The sequence below is a fragment of the Pelmatolapia mariae genome, linkage group LG10_11 (assembly GCF_036321145.2).
Source record: "Pelmatolapia mariae isolate MD_Pm_ZW linkage group LG10_11, Pm_UMD_F_2, whole genome shotgun sequence".
NCBI classification, from domain to species: domain Eukaryota; kingdom Metazoa; phylum Chordata; class Actinopteri; order Cichliformes; family Cichlidae; genus Pelmatolapia; species Pelmatolapia mariae.
The window spans coordinates 61,323,324-61,340,729 of record NC_086236.1 but is presented as its reverse complement, the minus strand read 5'-3'; the positions used below and the strand labels follow the sequence as shown (position 1 = coordinate 61,340,729).

The 17,406-nt window shown below is 35.2% G+C and overlaps 1 protein-coding gene across 1 annotated transcript; it reads left to right on the top strand.

Annotated features, from left to right (window-relative positions):
* The first annotated feature begins 1,723 nt into the window (after window positions 1-1,723).
* On the top strand, window positions 1,724-16,215 carry LOC134635486 (carcinoembryonic antigen-related cell adhesion molecule 2-like). Its single transcript, XM_063484867.1, has 8 exons — window positions 1,724-1,763; window positions 2,529-2,849; window positions 3,732-4,010; window positions 4,343-4,609; window positions 13,778-14,098; window positions 15,043-15,318; window positions 15,457-15,723; window positions 16,178-16,215. Exons 1-8 carry the CDS (start codon window positions 1,724-1,726, stop codon window positions 16,213-16,215), a joined length of 1,809 nt encoding a protein of 602 aa, XP_063340937.1.
* Window positions 16,216-17,406: the final 1,191 nt, after the last annotated feature.

Here is a 17,406-nt window from a genome sequence, read left to right as displayed (position 1 = left end):
ATGAATGCTCTTTTCACGGACAATATCTTCTGTTCGTTTGGACAATTGGTGACTAAGTTCAAGATTCCTCAGTCACATTTTTTTAGGTATCTTCAACTCAGGAATTTTGTTGCTTCTAATATTGATTGCTTTCCGTTCTGCCCTTCTCCGTCTTTTTTGGATTAAGTCTTTGATCTTAAACCGGACGCTAAGCGGGTTATAAGTGATGTTTATGAGCTGTTTATGAGCCGTAATCAAAAGCTGCCCACATTGCAATCATTTAGAGAGCGATGGGGAAGAGATCTGGACCAACAGATTGCAGATGAGACTTCGCATAGGATAATCGATAGGATTTTTTCATCATCTATCTGCCTCAAGCATGTGGTTCAGTTTAAAGTGGTTCATCGTCTCCATTGGTCAAAAACTAGACTGAACAAAATCAAGGATGGGTTTGACCCCAACATGTGACCGAAACTCTTACCCTGGGCTTGTGGAGAAGATAACTTAATGTCTCAGGGAATTCATATCTCAGCACAAGTACCAGCACTGGTGCAGATAATCTGTTATTATTACTCTTTTTTTAATCAAATGCATTAGTCATTTGAAAAGTTGGCATCCATTTTTACAACTACTGTCTCTTGCAAGAAAATATTTTTTTTTCATGATAACAGTTGTGGTGGCAGATTTCTTTTCTCTTGTGTTAAACACATATTTTAATCATATCACTTTAGTATAGCAAGAGCACTCTTTGTTTGTGTCTCTGTGTATAAAGGTGCAAGGGTGGCAGCCACAATTCAGAGATGATTCTAGTGTACTGGCTGGGATGCTTCTCTCCACATTGCAACGTGTTTATTAAACCACTTCAAAACATTCACTGGGTGTGTTGCAGATTATTGTTAAAATTTCCATAACACAGTCAACTAGTTTGGATTTTGTCAAATCATACTTATCTTGTTGTAGAAATCAACTTTTGAAGTGTGAAATTCCTCAAAAGGTTGGTGTGGGCAACATAGTTCAGACATTATCAGATCCTGGGACTCCTGGCACGACTCGTTGCTTATCGAAAGAAGCTGCTCGACCGAAGTGTAAAGGGTGGGGTGATGGCTGTGGCCCAGGATGTGGAGTAATGGTCTATGAAGGTCAGTGCTTGGCTCTTACAGTCCACATGTCAAACACTGGCCACAAATGCTATCTGTAGATTAGCATGATTTAGCTAACAGACCCAAATTCATGCATGTAGAGTTTGCTTGTTAGTAGGTTTATTTATTTAACAAGCAGCAGCACCTCAGAGTTCTGGTTACCCTGCAAACTGTCAGTAAATATTTGCAAATGTTGTTTTCATTGGTGTCCCTTTTATATGTATGTGCTCAGGAACTCATTGTCTTAAATCTCACTTGTGTCCCTACCAGTTTTAGCAGTTTAATAGAGCTTAATTCATTCATTTTATATGGATTAAAAGCAGGAACTTTAAATAAAACATTGAATTTAAACTTTAAATTGAATTTAAAATTTAATGTTATGATTAATCAAATTGCCTGGGATTTGTCAACAGCAAGAACAGAATGAGGAAATGAAAGTTTACCATATAAATCTGTTAATGATTAATAATAATAAATAAACCTTTGTGAACAACAGGATTACTTCCTTGTTCTGCCTTCTTATTCTGTAACACAGTGCCATTCGTGTATCATGAAATCATAAGAGGGAAAAGTTAAAGAGGGAAAGACCACATTTTGAAATGGAAATGGCTCTAATGTACTTCATCATTCTTGGGATCTTCTCAGGTGAGCACTCACCTCATCATACACCAGATAAAATTTATTTTTCATTCATTTTCATTTTTCTCACACATTTATTCGCACACAGATAAATAGTGATGGGTAGAAAGTTTAATAAGTCAGCTGTTAATCTTACAAAACTATAACAACTTCTGGGTTCAGATCATTGTTTGTCTGAGCCTTCCTCACACCATGATTTATCTTTTCCAGCTGTCATATACCTCATTTATACACAGAATATATAGAGGAAGAATGAAACAACATCTGCAAAAAATAGGCCAGTGCATCTTTGATTATAGCTACAGATGTATTTCCTCTGTAACACTACTCTGTCCTCCGGATGCATGTTAAGAATTGAAACAGCCTTCAGCATTCAGTACTGACACTGAAATGTGGGTCGCAGTCCAGGGGACTAAATTAAAGACAAATTAATTTAGTCTTTATAAATTAAAGAAAACCCTTTTGTCAGGTTGTTCTTGAGTCAACCACCCCTTCCTCTCAAGTTTTCAGTTTCTTTTATTGACTCCCTGTGTTCTGCATTTCCCTGTTTTCTTAGATTTGTCAATGTTTTTAGTTTGGGGGTTTTGGATTTTAAATAAAAACAACGACTTCAGCATCATTCAGTGATTTATTGTCCTTCATATTGAAGAGTTATAGAACATTTTTTCACTACCTGCTTTCTCTTATGGGGGAAAAAAATCAGCCAGTTTCTTATATTACAATTTCCATATTAAATTCTCCCTCAAACAAATAATCATAATAAATCTCTAGGTTTGACTGAAGGATCTGGTGTGTTGCCTGATGGTCCTCTGAATGCAGCTGTAGGAGAAACTGTGATGTTCACTACAACACTGACTCCAACAGAAACTCCTTTTCTGACTCTGGCCTGGACTTCTGGCGCTAAGGATATAATAACCTCTCATACTGTAAACAAAACTGGACCCGAATATGAAGGCAGGATCACCCTCTTCCCATCAACTGGATCTCTGGAGCTCAGGAGTCTGACTCTGGATGACGCTGGAGAATACTTAGTTCGTATTGTACCGGCTGGTGAAGCAGCTAAGATGGGACGGACTACACTGGCAGTACACGGTGAGGAAGTCCTGAAATCCAGCATAGCAAAGAATTGTTTTTGACGTAGAAATTTTGAGCATACTTTATTTTTAATGAAATTAAACGATACTGGGTATATTATTATTGTGAAATGTATATTTTATGATATGATTTATGTTATTTCATATAATTCAACAAAGCTTGTTTTGCACTTTGCTTTTTGACTTCTTGTGTTGACAAATTTCCGTGTCTTGAAAGATTTTTTTTATTACTTAATAATGTCATAAAAATTTATCACAATGAATTCTACTTTTCATGTTCACAATGTTTTACTGATTCTTAAGAATTTCTTGATGCATGTTCAATCATCCAGGAAAGGAAATCCCAGAAAGTTGATTCTGTTCATCTGGACGTAACGTTTTCAGTGGGAGAAACACTTTGTGACTCGTCCAAGTGACTTCTTCAGTCTTAGCTGACTGCAGGTTTCCACAACCTTATAAACAGGAGATCTGCATAATGACCGAAACCGGCACAGCTGAAGTTCTTGATCAATAGCATGTACATTGTTGTGACCACTGATCAACAACCACTGATCAAATACAGTTGATGAATGATCACATTTCTCCCACTAAAAAAAAAAAAAAAAACACATCCAGATGAACAGAATCAACTTTAAGGGGATTGTTAAGAACAAGAAGGTTTTAAAAAGCTGTTTGACTAAACATTTATTATTAGATTTGATCAAATTGAATTGCGTCAATTTAAATATTGAGTTAGACACTAACATAGCTCAGTATATCATATAATACTAATCAGTGCTACTAAACATGACGTGGTTTAAATATTCTCATTTTTACTTATTGTTTTGTTTATTGTTTGGCCCACTGTTAGATGACATTGTTTGTTGTTTTTCTTTCACAGAGAAAGTCTCCAATGTGTTGGTAACTTCCAGCAGCACAGACTTGGTTGAGTTCAGTGGTTCTGTCTCTCTGTCCTGCTCTGCCTCTGGATCCTCTCTCTCTTTCCTCTGGTTGAACGGCAGCTCTGAGGTTACAGCAAGTGACAGAGTTCAGCTCACTGATGGAGGCTCCAGTCTGACTATAATCACTGTGACCCGCTCTGACCAGGGACCATTCAGGTGTAGTGTGTCCAGTCCTGTCAGTACTGGTACCAGTGATCCAGTAAACCTCTCCATCAGCTGTGAGTTACTACTTATAAACTCATTAGAGTGAAAATATTTGCATACAAACATCAGAGAAAGTTTAGATTATTGCTTCAGTTTAGTAAGAAGGATAAAACTTGATAAACATATTATTCAGTCTAATTAACTCCATTGTAAAACTATGACGGTTTGCATCACACAGTGTGTTATTCTGTTGAATTACACTGGATAGAGATTTATTTAATGGTGGGGGAAAAGCAGGTGCTGAAGTTGAACTGAGCTTCACAAATTCACAAAGTGGGAGATAAAATGCTAAATATACCTTTACTTTTCATACTGTGACACTTTTTTCTTTTACCTTTACCTTTAGATGGTCCAGAAAATATCAATTTGATATTATCTCCATCACAAGAATATTTTGCTGTAGGGTCAGACATCAGCCTCACCTGCTCAGTTGGATCCAGACCTCCTGCCCAGTTTAAGTGGTTTCTGAATGGAGATCAGCTGCCTGATACTGGATCAGAGCTCAGACTGATGAATGTTCAGATGAGTCAGAGTGGACTCTACAGCTGTCAGGCCTTTAACAGCAAAACTCTGAGATCTCAAATATCTCAGCCTTCAGCCATCACTGTACTGGGTAAGTTATGTATTAGTACTGGGTAAGATAGGATTAAGAGTTTTCCTAAATACAGTATTGATGTTTGTCAAATAGATATCACAGTCTACCTGTATCTACAGTAATTTCTACTTTCTATTGTAAAATCTTTGTTTCATTGAAACTGCCATCAGAAGATGAGGTTAATTAAAGCACAGCTATAAATTTCATTTAACATTAGATTGGTTGATCATGCAAGAACTTTTGAGATTACAAAAGGTTATCTTAATGAATGTTTTCATATATTCAACAGAGAATTACCACTAATTTCAGTTGCCTTCAACTCAGTGATGCTTTTTGTTGCTTTTTGCTGTCATTCAGATCATCATTTAGGTCTTACACCTCAAAGCTGGAACTTTTGGTTTACTACCACTCATTGCATAAAAACTGGCTATAGCAGGCCGGTTTTCATTAAGTGAGATTGTTTTCATCTTAAACAAACAGTGCACTTCCTGTTTAGAATCATGTTGGTGGGAAGCTTAGGTTCTAATAAAGTAGATCATTTAGAAGCTGAAGAGCCAAATGTCCCTTATTAATCAAAGAGGAGCAAAACAAATGGTCAGTTTTTAAATTGCTGCTCAATAGAGCATATACAGGTGCGTAACCTGTGGATAACAAAAGAAAAATGAAATAAAAACTCAAAAGGTAGTCCAACAAGAAAACTAGAACAGATAAGAGTTAAGAGAATGGTAAGCTGCATATGTATACCTGAGTGTCTACAGATGTGGTTAAAAGGTACTTTCCTGATTCTTTGAAACCTTTTTTTAAAAGCTGTAATTAAAAAGTTGTCTCTCTTTATCCTTGTCCGCCTGTCATTAGTCATCTGCTGGCAAATTCATACATCATTAAGACGAAGATTAAAAAAACCATTAGCAAAGCCTAAAAATAGCTGTTAAATAGCTTATTCTAAGATACCAGACATTTTTAACAGCGGTGTACATATCTTGTCTTTAAAGGTGAAGTTATGTGAAAATGTTCTATAAAAAGTCATTTATATTTTGTGCACTAATAGTTGAACATATGACTTGATTTTATTGTTGCTCATTAATCAATTTTTCCCCATGTCTCTACAGTTTCCTTAAGTCCTGCGTTTTACAGCTGGACTCTTTCATTTCACCATCTCTGATCTCAGTGTATAATTTTTGCTTGTGTTATGCAATTACTTTTGATCAAATCTAAATTTTTCTTCTTTCTTAAACATTTATTTTTGGCAAACAGAGAAAATATCAAATATCATGAATTTTGAATGACACTATTGATATAATATATAGCCATGAATTGCAGAATTTTATTTCAAAAGTAATGAACACATTTATTGTTTTTGCCGGTTTTTCAGATGGACCAGAAAATGTTCAAATCAAAGGTCCAAATGCGATAAATATCAAAGGCACCTTGAAACTGACCTGCTCTGCTGAATCCACACCGTCTGCCAGATTCAGCTGGTTCCTTAATGGGACAGAGATACTCACCAATTCAGCTGAGTATGTTAAAGAAGAGGTTGAATTTTCTGACAGTGGCCACTACACCTGTCAAGCATGGAATAATATAACTGAGAGAACATCATCATCAGTGGTGCATGGACTGACTGTAACAGGTACCTGCTTGTGCTGATACTCTTGGATTTTATGTTGTGTATACATGATACTAATGATAGTTTAACACTCAGTAGCTTTAACTAAACATAATAACACAACAGTTGCTTCTAATACCTAACACTTAATATCTAACTACCCACTAAATGTTTGCAACATCTCAGTTCCCACATAGTGCATCCACCATTTCTCCAAACTTGAGTTTCATTTCACTGCTTCTTTATGTCAGCAATACAAAATAAACTTTTTTATAATAAGCATTGGGATTTTTTTGTTGAACTCAAATATAACACACGTTTGGTATTACTGTTTTGTGTTGCATCTAAGTGCATGACCACAATATAATAATGCGTCTTCTCTGCTGTTTAGACTTCACAAAAATCATCTGAAACAAAATACAGGTATGTATCTTTTATAACCTTAAAGTCACTCTGCATATCTTTTTTTTTTTTTTAGCAAAATAAAGAAATTAGAGAATCAAACTTGTTGCATTTATGAATAATTATGTGCACTGTAACACATCATAGTTTCAACTATCAAGTTGAAAGTACGTATGGGGACGTTTCCATTTCTATACAAGAAAATATAACATATAAACCCAGTGATCAGATTTCATTTTTAAGGTTAGTTTAAATGTATTAGCAATGTTTATTAAGAAGTAAAGACTTTACAAACACCAAGATTTCTTTTTATCTAATGTTTACTTGAATCAGATGTCCTGCAGACGACACATTTATGAAGTCTTCACCTGCTGCAGAAGGAGGACAGTTATCATTTTTGTTGGTTTGATATCATAAATTCCTGATAAGATTTAAGAAAATGTTTTGTCTTATAAATTTAGCACAAATAAAAATGAATATTTTCTCTGTCATAAGTTTTTAATTTTTATTGCTCTATATAAAGGTCCATACATGTAGCCTCTAGTTGTATATTTGGAGTTTTCCCATCAACTTCTCATTTACCTACTACATCTTATAAAAAGGTTTCAATGATGAAATAAAACTTTTGAAACTGATATTTCCATGTCATAAGCTGCAACATGGTGCATGGTGGTGACTAAAGACTGAGGAAAAGTGATGCGGCTGTGTTTCACTGAGCTTAATATTCTCATGGATATTTAACTGAGGTTTCTACAGTAAAAATTGGTCAAAATTGGATACAAGTACCAAAACTGACATATGTACATTTTTTGCTCTTTTTGTATAGCAAAGGTCTAAATCATACTTGTGTGACCGTGTTATGTTTATTGGTTAATTCACAGTAGCACAAAAAGTCAAATACAACACAAATACCCACATACGACTGTAGTCCTTAAAGTATTCATATTAGGACAAATAAAGATATACGTAGTCAATATTTGTTTAAATTTCATATTTAAATACATTTAATAATGTAACCTTGTTGTTTCCTCTTTTTTAAATGAACATTCAAACAGTTGTGGACACAGTCATATTTATCCAGCTCATTGTTTTCATAACTGTCTCCATCAGCTGGTAAACCTGGTAGCTGATGTTTGTGTTCCTGTTTTCTGCAGTAAACTCAGTGAAGGTGTCGTCACAAAAAAGTTGTGAGCTGGATGTTGTATTAGTGCTTCTGTTTACTTGTTTCTCTTTTTTAAAAACAGAAGCATAGCCTTAATTGGCTTTTTTTTAACAGAATTGTGGCAGTAGTTTTCACTGAACTCCTTCAATTTCTAAAATAAGGTGATCAGTAGATTCTTACCTGTAAACATGTAATGGTATAAAATAGGCTAATGGTTTTATAGCCACTGATAAAACTTTGAAGTGTGCAAAAGATTAGAGTCCAACCATCAAACCCAAAGTCTATCTCAGGACTCATTTATTACTGGAAAAACACTGGCAACTGATACATCCTTACTCATTAACTGATCATTGACCATTTGCATGCCACCTTGTGGCAGAAGCTGTGCAGTCCTTAGAGCAGTGATTCCCAAATTGTGAGCTGCAGTAATAACAAAAATTCTGTATGAAATTACTCACAAGTAGATATTTATATTAATATATTTATTTATATACAGGTTAATTAAAACTGGCACTAGGAGGTGGTCAGTTTGTGATATTATTCATTATTCTAAACTAGATTTACTGCTCACAGTGGCCTTAACACTTGATTGACAAATGATTGTGTAGAATTAACAATTCATAGCCAACAGCCTGTGTTGTTGATGGTTTTTTGTTATTTTTTTTTCTAAGACATTTTGAGGGAGATACTTGTGTTTTTTTTATAAATTACTCATTAACACTCACTTATTAACTTATAGGCCTTATATACCATATACACGTACACATTACACACATTTAGGTTCTCCTAATGTTATCAAACATTTTTTACCTAACCATATACACACTCCACACCCCTGAGCCCAAACACTTGGCTGGGTCATTTTCTCCATTACAGTTCTAACACTCAACAAACATAACAGTACACCAAAAATCTTTGCGTTTCTCTTTACAAAAAACACATAAGGTATAAATGAGCATTACAAAGGAAGACACATTTAATTTAAGTCTGTTGAGTATTCAGTTTAGTTTGACTCTGATAACCAGGGCTGCCAGGACGAGTGGGCCTAGTGTGATACAGTGTCCCGTGGTCTTGATTACAGAGACAGGGATGGTTGCAGAGTTACCCTTTTAAAAGTGAAAAGTGTTTTTAAATGTGTAGCCCATCAGGTAGGTCAGTATTCTGTCTGGGGCAAGACAATGTTACAGTGTCTTTTTCATTCTGTGTGTGTGCACAACATCTCACTGTGGTGATTTTACCTGGGTGCAAAACAACCTTATCTTTGCCTGTCCTCACCAACGTCCCCTCACTAGACCGGTGCATTAGCTGGAGAAAAGTTTTTATGGTTAATTAGTCAATATTAAAAGCACTACTTCAGAACCATGCTGTTTTCATTGACAACCTCACATTGGGATCACTAGACACCAATTTTTGTGGGGAAATCACAATACAGCTTTGCTACTTTCATTATTATTATTTTACATTTGTGTATGTACATGAGTGCAAGCAAATGCAGCTTCACCATAAATGCAGTGGAACAAATGTTTATGAGAGATGCGAGTTTGTTAACCACAAAACACAAACACAAAAAAAGAAAGATCCAAAATGTAGAGTTTTAACAGACATGTTCTTCTAAGTATTACTTTGAAGTCAGAGGTAGTGTGTTTGGTTTGTGGAGAGCAGATTGCTACTTGAATCACAATTATGAGACAAACCACACAGAAAAATACAAGAACTTGATTTGTGCAAAGGAGGAAAAGGATGTCTGAACCTTTACTTTAATCAACCTTTAAACATCACAGGATAGAGCAGCCAAGACCAGCTTTGTGATTTTACACAAAATCACATAAAACAGTACGCCATTCTATGATGGAGGATTTATCAAACAGTTTTTGGTGGTCTCTGCCTTTTTTTTAAATTCGCCCTGAGAAAAAAGAAGGATTTTCAGAGTGTTCCCCCTACAGGTGAACCATAAAAAGACAGTTCAAGGATAATTTGGAGCTTTTCCTTGCAGACAATTTTCACTTTTTTCCTTGGCTGTGGACAAGAGTTGTGATGTCATGAAAATGCACATTTTGTTCACAGTTGTTTAGAAAAAATCTGATTCAGTTTATTGGTGCGGCCCTCCAAAGTATTCCCAGTTTTAGTGTGTGCCAATGATTTTTTTCCTGCCAATCATAGTCATGCTAAATAAATAAATCTATAAATCCTTTATTTATTACTTTATTTTTACATAATACACAGGAGAGTAACATTTAATTGAAATACAGTGACTACAGTCCAGAAAATAAACATCTATTTTTTTTTTTTTTTTTTTTTTTTATTTAAAGCTGACAGGTATACCACATGATGAAATTTCATGTCGTCAGCCGAGATGCTGTGAAGAGCAAGCTGAGCCTCCACGTGGACGAACCATGACGAGGGGTCGTGGAGCCAGAAGTCCAGTGTAGGGGTGGGTTTTAATAATCGATTCATCGATTAAAATCGATTCTGGCTTGGATAACGTGAAATCGATTCATTAAAATCCTGAATCGATTTTTTTAATATAAATTTATTTTGCCCGAAACGCCAGAATCTCAGGTGAAACCTCACAAAATTTCAACAACCACCAAACAGCTAAGACAGTAAATGAGAGCAGGTACACGGATTCTGCACAAGGACGTAAACACACAGCGCGGACCCGCGGATCAGAATCAGTGAGATGTCGCCTTTCTCACCCGACGGGCGCTGCAGCTTTAAGCGGCTGCGCGCGCTCCCGCGGACGGCAATCACTTTCTGGCACAACAGCAGCACGGACACGGTCGGGGCTGAAAGCCGACAGCTCGCTGATTCTGATGTTTCGGCGGGTCCACGCTTTGTGTTCACGCCCTTTTTGCGCTGATTCTAAAGCTGTTAGTTTGATCTCTCTCCAAACAATATTGACCGAACCAGCAACAAAAGAAGATCCAAACTACGCTTCACGTAAACATCGTCATGAAATCACTCTGACTTTTACTGTTTTGCTTCACCCACGATAAAATCACACATGCACAGCTGTCTCTCTCTCTCTCTCTCTCTCGCTCTCTCTCTGTATACTTCAAGAACAGTTTCCCGTCTAAAAATCTGTTTTCTGCATTATTCGCTTGCTTGTTACGCACAAGTCTACCGTTGTTTACAGCGCTGTCGGCCGCTGTTTTTTTTTTTTTCGTTTTACATACTTCCGAAAAGAAAACCTATCAAATCAACCTATCAAACCTATCTGCCGTTCAATACTGAACAAATTTAAACTTTTTAAAATTGTGCAAAATGCAAAACGCTTAGCCGTGTCTCTAATAAAACCGCTGTAACGTCAGAGGTACGTTCAAATGTTGATTAATGGTTTTCTTTCGTTTTTGATGTACTGCAGAATATTTTGATAAAATCCCAGGCCAGGAAAACCACCTTCATGTTTTTCTGTGTTTTATCTTCAGCTACTTTGACACAAAGGCGTCTGCTGTGAGGCGTACACCTTTGATAAAGTCTTGCGTGTGTCAGCTTCCTTTTTATAGATACAAAAATTCAGATAAATGTACTTATCTGAATTATAATATTTCTAACTGTCAAAATTTCCCAGATTCAAATCGAATTTAATTGAATCGAATCGAATTGAATCGAATCCTGGATCGAATCGATTCGGGACCTTGTGAATCGGAAACGAATCGATTCTAGAAATCAGTGACGATACCCAGCCCTAGTCCAGTGTTCTGGGAATCCATCCTACCTGAAAAAACATCCTACCCAATGTTTCTGCGCAGACGCGGGGCATGCGCACGAAACCAACGCCGAATTAACTTCTTTTTCTGTCACCCATCCGGAATACTTCTTAAGGTTGTGGTTATGGTTAGGGTTATGGATAGGGGTAGGGTTAGGTTTAGTCGCAAGTCACTGTCAAATTATAGTAGGGGTAGGACGTTTTGTCAGAGTAGGATGGTGGCAAACACAAACAAACACAACAGAACCCCTCCTCCAAGCTTGGGTGTGAGTGGAGCCCTTCAGTGGGTCGCCACAATAGCTTCCTATAATATTGTCATTGTGTGCTGTAGTATTTTGTAAAATATTTGTGCATTAGAGGGCCAGTTTGAATTTTCTTTGGCAATAGACGTGTATCTTTTAACTTCCAGTCTAACCAGTCACTGAAGTTCAGGTTATTGACTAAGCGGCTGCACTTCACAACCTTCGGTTTCCCCTGAGATGCAGTAGCAGTGGTTGCTGGTGCTGTTCTCATTTGTGTCTGCTGTAATGTGTTTAATATGGAATAAAAGCATGAAATTTACATTAATTTAATTTTTTTAAGTTGCATGTTTTCTTTTGTTTGTTTGATTTATGTTCTGCAGCTCAATGAAATTCTGTGAACTGTAAAAAAAAAAAAAAAGTCAGAATGAAATGGGGAAATGACAGTATAACATAATGATTTGTTAATGTTTAACAAATACAGGTACTTACGATAAATCTTTCAGGTATAAACAAATTTGCTTCCTTAAGCTACCTTCATAATATCCACTTGTTGATGTACTGGAATCAGCAAAGGAAAAGACTCAGAGTGAAAGAGACCACTTTAGAAATGGAAACAGCTCTGATACACCTCATCATTTTTGGGGTCATCTCAGGTAAGCTATCACAGCTTAACACACCTTTTTCCTGTTTTTCCTGTTGTTGTTTTCAAGTTATTTAGCATAATTAGTTAATGTATAGTATATATTATGCTGACATACCTATTAAGCAAATATGATAAGTTAACAAAAGCAGTTCAAGCACAGTGTTACACCCAGAAAGCTAATGTTTTACTTCCTCATTTTCCTATTGATGTAAACTGGAACTAATTTGTTTGACTAAGATTTATTCTGCAGAGATTGTGAGATATTTGCCAAATACTTCTGGATATTATTTAATCAAGCACAAAATGAATATTCTACTTTGATAATATGTATTGTATTGTAATGTAATTGTAAATGGCTTGACAGTTATAAGAAGCAAGATTATACAGCGACGATATATAAGACAGGAGCAAATAGAAGATGTGTCATGGTCTTTGCAATTATTGTAATTATAGTTTCTGTAATAATCCATAATTTTTCATCTTTGTTTTCTCTGTTTTTTATGTTGGTTGTTTGTCCCTCTTTCAGTTTACTTTCTATTTTCTTTAACTTAGTTCCTTACGTGACTTTTAGTGTTTTACTCTGCGTTGTCCTATTTACTGCCCACAGTAGTGAGGAGTTAAAGCAACAGGTATCACTTTTAAGCTGTGTGAATTAAATATGAAATGTTATGCCCCAACTACAGTTGTAATTTATGTTCTCAGCTATAACAATGTAAATTACATTTTTAATATTAAGGGACACGTTTTATTAAATTTACATGGTACAATGTGACAAAATATACAGTACTTTATTTTTTTATCCCACACACAGAAACAGTGAAGGCAAAAATTTAGACATGTGCATAATCATATTAAAGGACTAAAATAATTTCTGGATTTAAATACTCCTCACACCATGGTTTTCATATCCCAGCTGGCACACCTCTTTCATAGGTTGAAGGTAAATATGTAGTTAAAGGGTAAAAATGTGTAGTTGCTCTGGCAAACCTTCTCTTACCTCCATTTTACTTTTAAGAATCTGAGACATGTTGTACAAAGATGGATTTCAGATCGAGGCTACGAAGAAGCACAGTATAGAGAGAAAGGTTTTTTTGTCATGTTTTAACTCTGTTGTTCAGAATTTTCAGTTTCGCCTTTTTGCTCCACGTTTTTAATTTTTTGAAGGTTAAAGGATCTTAGTTTTGTAGGGAATTGAAGTGTGTTTTTGTTTGCCTCAGCATTAATCAGTCTGCTTTTTCGAAAAAAAAAATAAGTAAAAGGAAAAGCGCTAAATTTGATTTCAAAAGAAAAAACAAATTTCTTTTTTGCAACAATTATAGAAAATCTTCAAACAACTACTTTCACTTATCATCAAAGTCATGCCAGTTTCCAAAGCTGCTATGTGCTCATTAAATTCCTTCACAAAAAAAATGTCTCCTCCAGGTTTGAGTGAAGGAGTTGGTGTGTTACCAAATGGTCCTCTGAATGCAGCTATAGGAGAAACTGTGATGTTCACTACAACACTAACCCCAACAGAAACACCATTTCTGTCTGTGGTCTGGAATTTTGGTTCTAAGAATATAATAACCTCAAGTACTGCAAACGTAACTGGACCCGGGTATGGAGGCAGGATCACCTTCTTCCCATCTACTGGATCTTTGGAGCTCAGGAGTCTGACTGTGAATGACATTGGAGAATACACAGTTCACATTTCACCAGCTGGTGAACCACCAAAGAGAGGAAGCACCAGAGTGGAGATATATGGTAAGCAGGTGCTGAAATCCAACAACAAATTTTTCAAACATCCATTTTTGAAAAAGTTAAAGGGCTGTTTTATTATATAATGTATTCTCTAACAAATATTTTAAAGAAGTTTATCTGTGATTTTGAGTTCATTTCTCTATGTGGGCATGTCTGAGATAATAAACGCCTTTTATAGATTCATCATTTTATTAGCTACTTGAAAACAAAAGGTAACAGATTTAGACTAAGTTTCAGAATAAAACCAGGTTTATTATAGTTTGCTGATTGTTCTAAATCATCAATTTATCAGAAATGGACTTGAAACATTTTGATTTAACTTTTTATGGTAGTTTTGAGCTAAAATAAAGATATATATTTCAGTTGTTTTATACTATGGGAACAACAAATATATGTCATTTTTATATGTATTTTACACACAAGCAATATTTAAGAGTGTAGTGAAGTAATGTGATTACACAATATTATTTTCAAACTTTAATTTCTGAATTAAATTACTTTAATAATCTGAATCTGAATGTAATTTTTTTATATGATGGCAATGAAATGATGTATCAGTGAAATTACATTCTCCTATTTCACTGGAACAACTGAAATCATTCAGTATTCACTCTTGCACATACTCTTCTTAATTTATGAACATGAATTATATTTTGTATTTTTAAAAATAAATCAAAACAAATAGTATAATGATTGTAAGTGTAATGACTTTCTGTCTGTCTATATTGTTGTATATGTTTTTTGGTGTACATGTGTCTCTTTTAAATGAGAAGCAGATCTCTAGGAAACTAGCTGTTTGAATAAATGAGTTAATAATAATACTAATAATAATTTGGCCAAATAAAATGATTAACATGAGCCATGACAGCTCATTGTGAAATGCATTGTTATTTTCTGACCCTCTGTTAAATGATGCTCACTATAAAAACATTTTTTTTCTTCCACAGAGCGAGTCTCTAATATAAGTGTAACGTCCACCAGCACAGACTTGACTGAGTTTAATAGCTCTGTCAGCATGTCCTGCTCTGCCTCTGGATCCGCCCTCTCTTTCCTCTGGCTGAACGGCAGTTCTGTGGTTACAGAAAGTGACAGAGTTCATCTCACTGATGGAGGCTCCAATGTGGTTATAAACGCGACCCGTTTTGATCAGGGATCATTCAGGTGTCGCGTGGCCAATCCTGTCAGTAATGGCGCCAGTGAGCCAGTAAATCTGACCATCAGTTGTGAGTTATTCACCCAAATTCTCAGCGACTTATCTTAAAATGTATATATGCAGATATAGAGAGTTTAAATTATTATCCCTGCTCAGGCGCATTAATTTTTCGCACAGTAAACATTTTCTCTGTTCCCTCTATATTTAGATGGCCCAGAAAATACAAATGTGGTTGCATCACCATCACAACAATACTATACAACAGGCTCAGACATCAGCCTCACCTGCTCAGTTGAATCCAGACCTCCTGCCCAGTTTAAGTGGTTTCTGAATGGAGATCAGCTGCCTGATACTGGATCAGAGCTCAGACTGATGAACATTCAGATGAGTCAGAGTGGAAACTACAGCTGTGAGACTTTCAACAGCATAACTCTGATATCTCAAAAATCTCAACACTCAGGCATCTCTGTAATCGGTGAGTTGGGATTAGGTTTTCTTCATATAACAGTGCAGTTTGTCAAAAAGTGTATAAATTTATTACCTGTACCTATAATAATTTTTAAAGGCTAGTGTTTTATCAAGTGACTGAAAACTTTTCATTCATTGACTAAACTACAACTATTTTAAGAAGTTCTCCAGCATAAACAGTGATTATGTGTCTACATCACTGCAAATACATCTTTCTCAAGCTCATTTCATTTTATTTAATATACAGCTCATCAAGCCACATGTTCTGCATTGACTTTGTTGTATTGGCAAACAGACGAAATATCTAAAACCATTGTGAAATGTGCCATTACAGATTTCTGTTGAAAAAAAAAATTTTTTAATTATTATTTTTATTTAAGCCCCCTCAGACCCATCATCTGGATGTACTGCTGGTTGCATCACTGGAATTGTAATTGCATGTTTTGTCATCGTTGCTGCAGCTGCTGGTGGAGGATATTACATTTATAAGAAAAAGTAAGAGCAAATTTGATGATTAATAGTTGTTAACATGGCAAAGATTTATAAGGAGAGTTCAGTAACTGTTGAAACTACTTATTGAAACTAAAAATGGCAATTCTTTGATCATACTTAGAGTCAGAAAAAGATTTTGAACATACAAAATTATTGTAATTTTACTACTGGTTTTATTTTTCTTTGAGTTACAGTTTGGCTAAGCATAATTTAAAAAAAATGTCAGATATTAAGAAATTGAATAAAAACTTTGTTTTTATCAGTAATAAAAAGAGAATGTTATTATAAACATTATTTTGTTGTTGTTTTTTATTCATGAAACTGAAATATAGCACATAGTTCATGGTACAGTTTTGTGTTTCATCAATAAGTGTGGCCACATTTTCACAATGTCTCATTTCTAATGTTTAGAAACCCAAAACCCAGTGAGACAAAAAATACAGGTATGTGATATTTTGAATTAAAGACAGTCTGTACTGTAATATAAATACATTTTAATAGTGAAATGAAAAAGAAGACGATGGAAAATCATTGTGCCTAATCTTTTTTTCTAGAAATTGAAGAAAATGTGTATGAGAACATGTCAGAGACAAGAAAATAGGAACTCTGTCATCACATTTTTTTTAGGTAAGTGTTTTATAATTATCATTCATAAGTGAAAATGAATAATTTACAAATTTTAAAAGAATATCTTTTTTCCCCATTTAAATAGTTATTCCTGTTTTCATTCATCAACGACTGACCACTTATAACATACCAATAATAAATTCAGCCACCGTTTTCTTCAGTCATCACCCTACTGTTTATTTTTTCCACAAAACATTTCTGAACTCTTTATCTGCTGCAAGAATAGAAGAGTGATCATTTTTACTGGTTAGATAATGGAGACATATCAAGATGTCCTCGAAATTATTAGTATTATATCAGTAAGAATATATTTCTCTGTCATGTGTTTTGGATTTTGTAGCTGCTGTATTTTTAAAGCTCTGTTTAGTATGTACTTTAGCCTTTTATTGTTTACTTTAATTGTGATTTAAAAAGCATTCAGTGCAACCAGACACAGCTGTGCCTCTGGATCTTGCATCAGTGTATCACCTATAAATGTAATTAAGTGAGTGTGCAAATGAATCTGAATCTAAATGTTATAGAAAGCTTGACATTAAACATGCTGCCTTCATGTGATGTATCTGTTGTTATG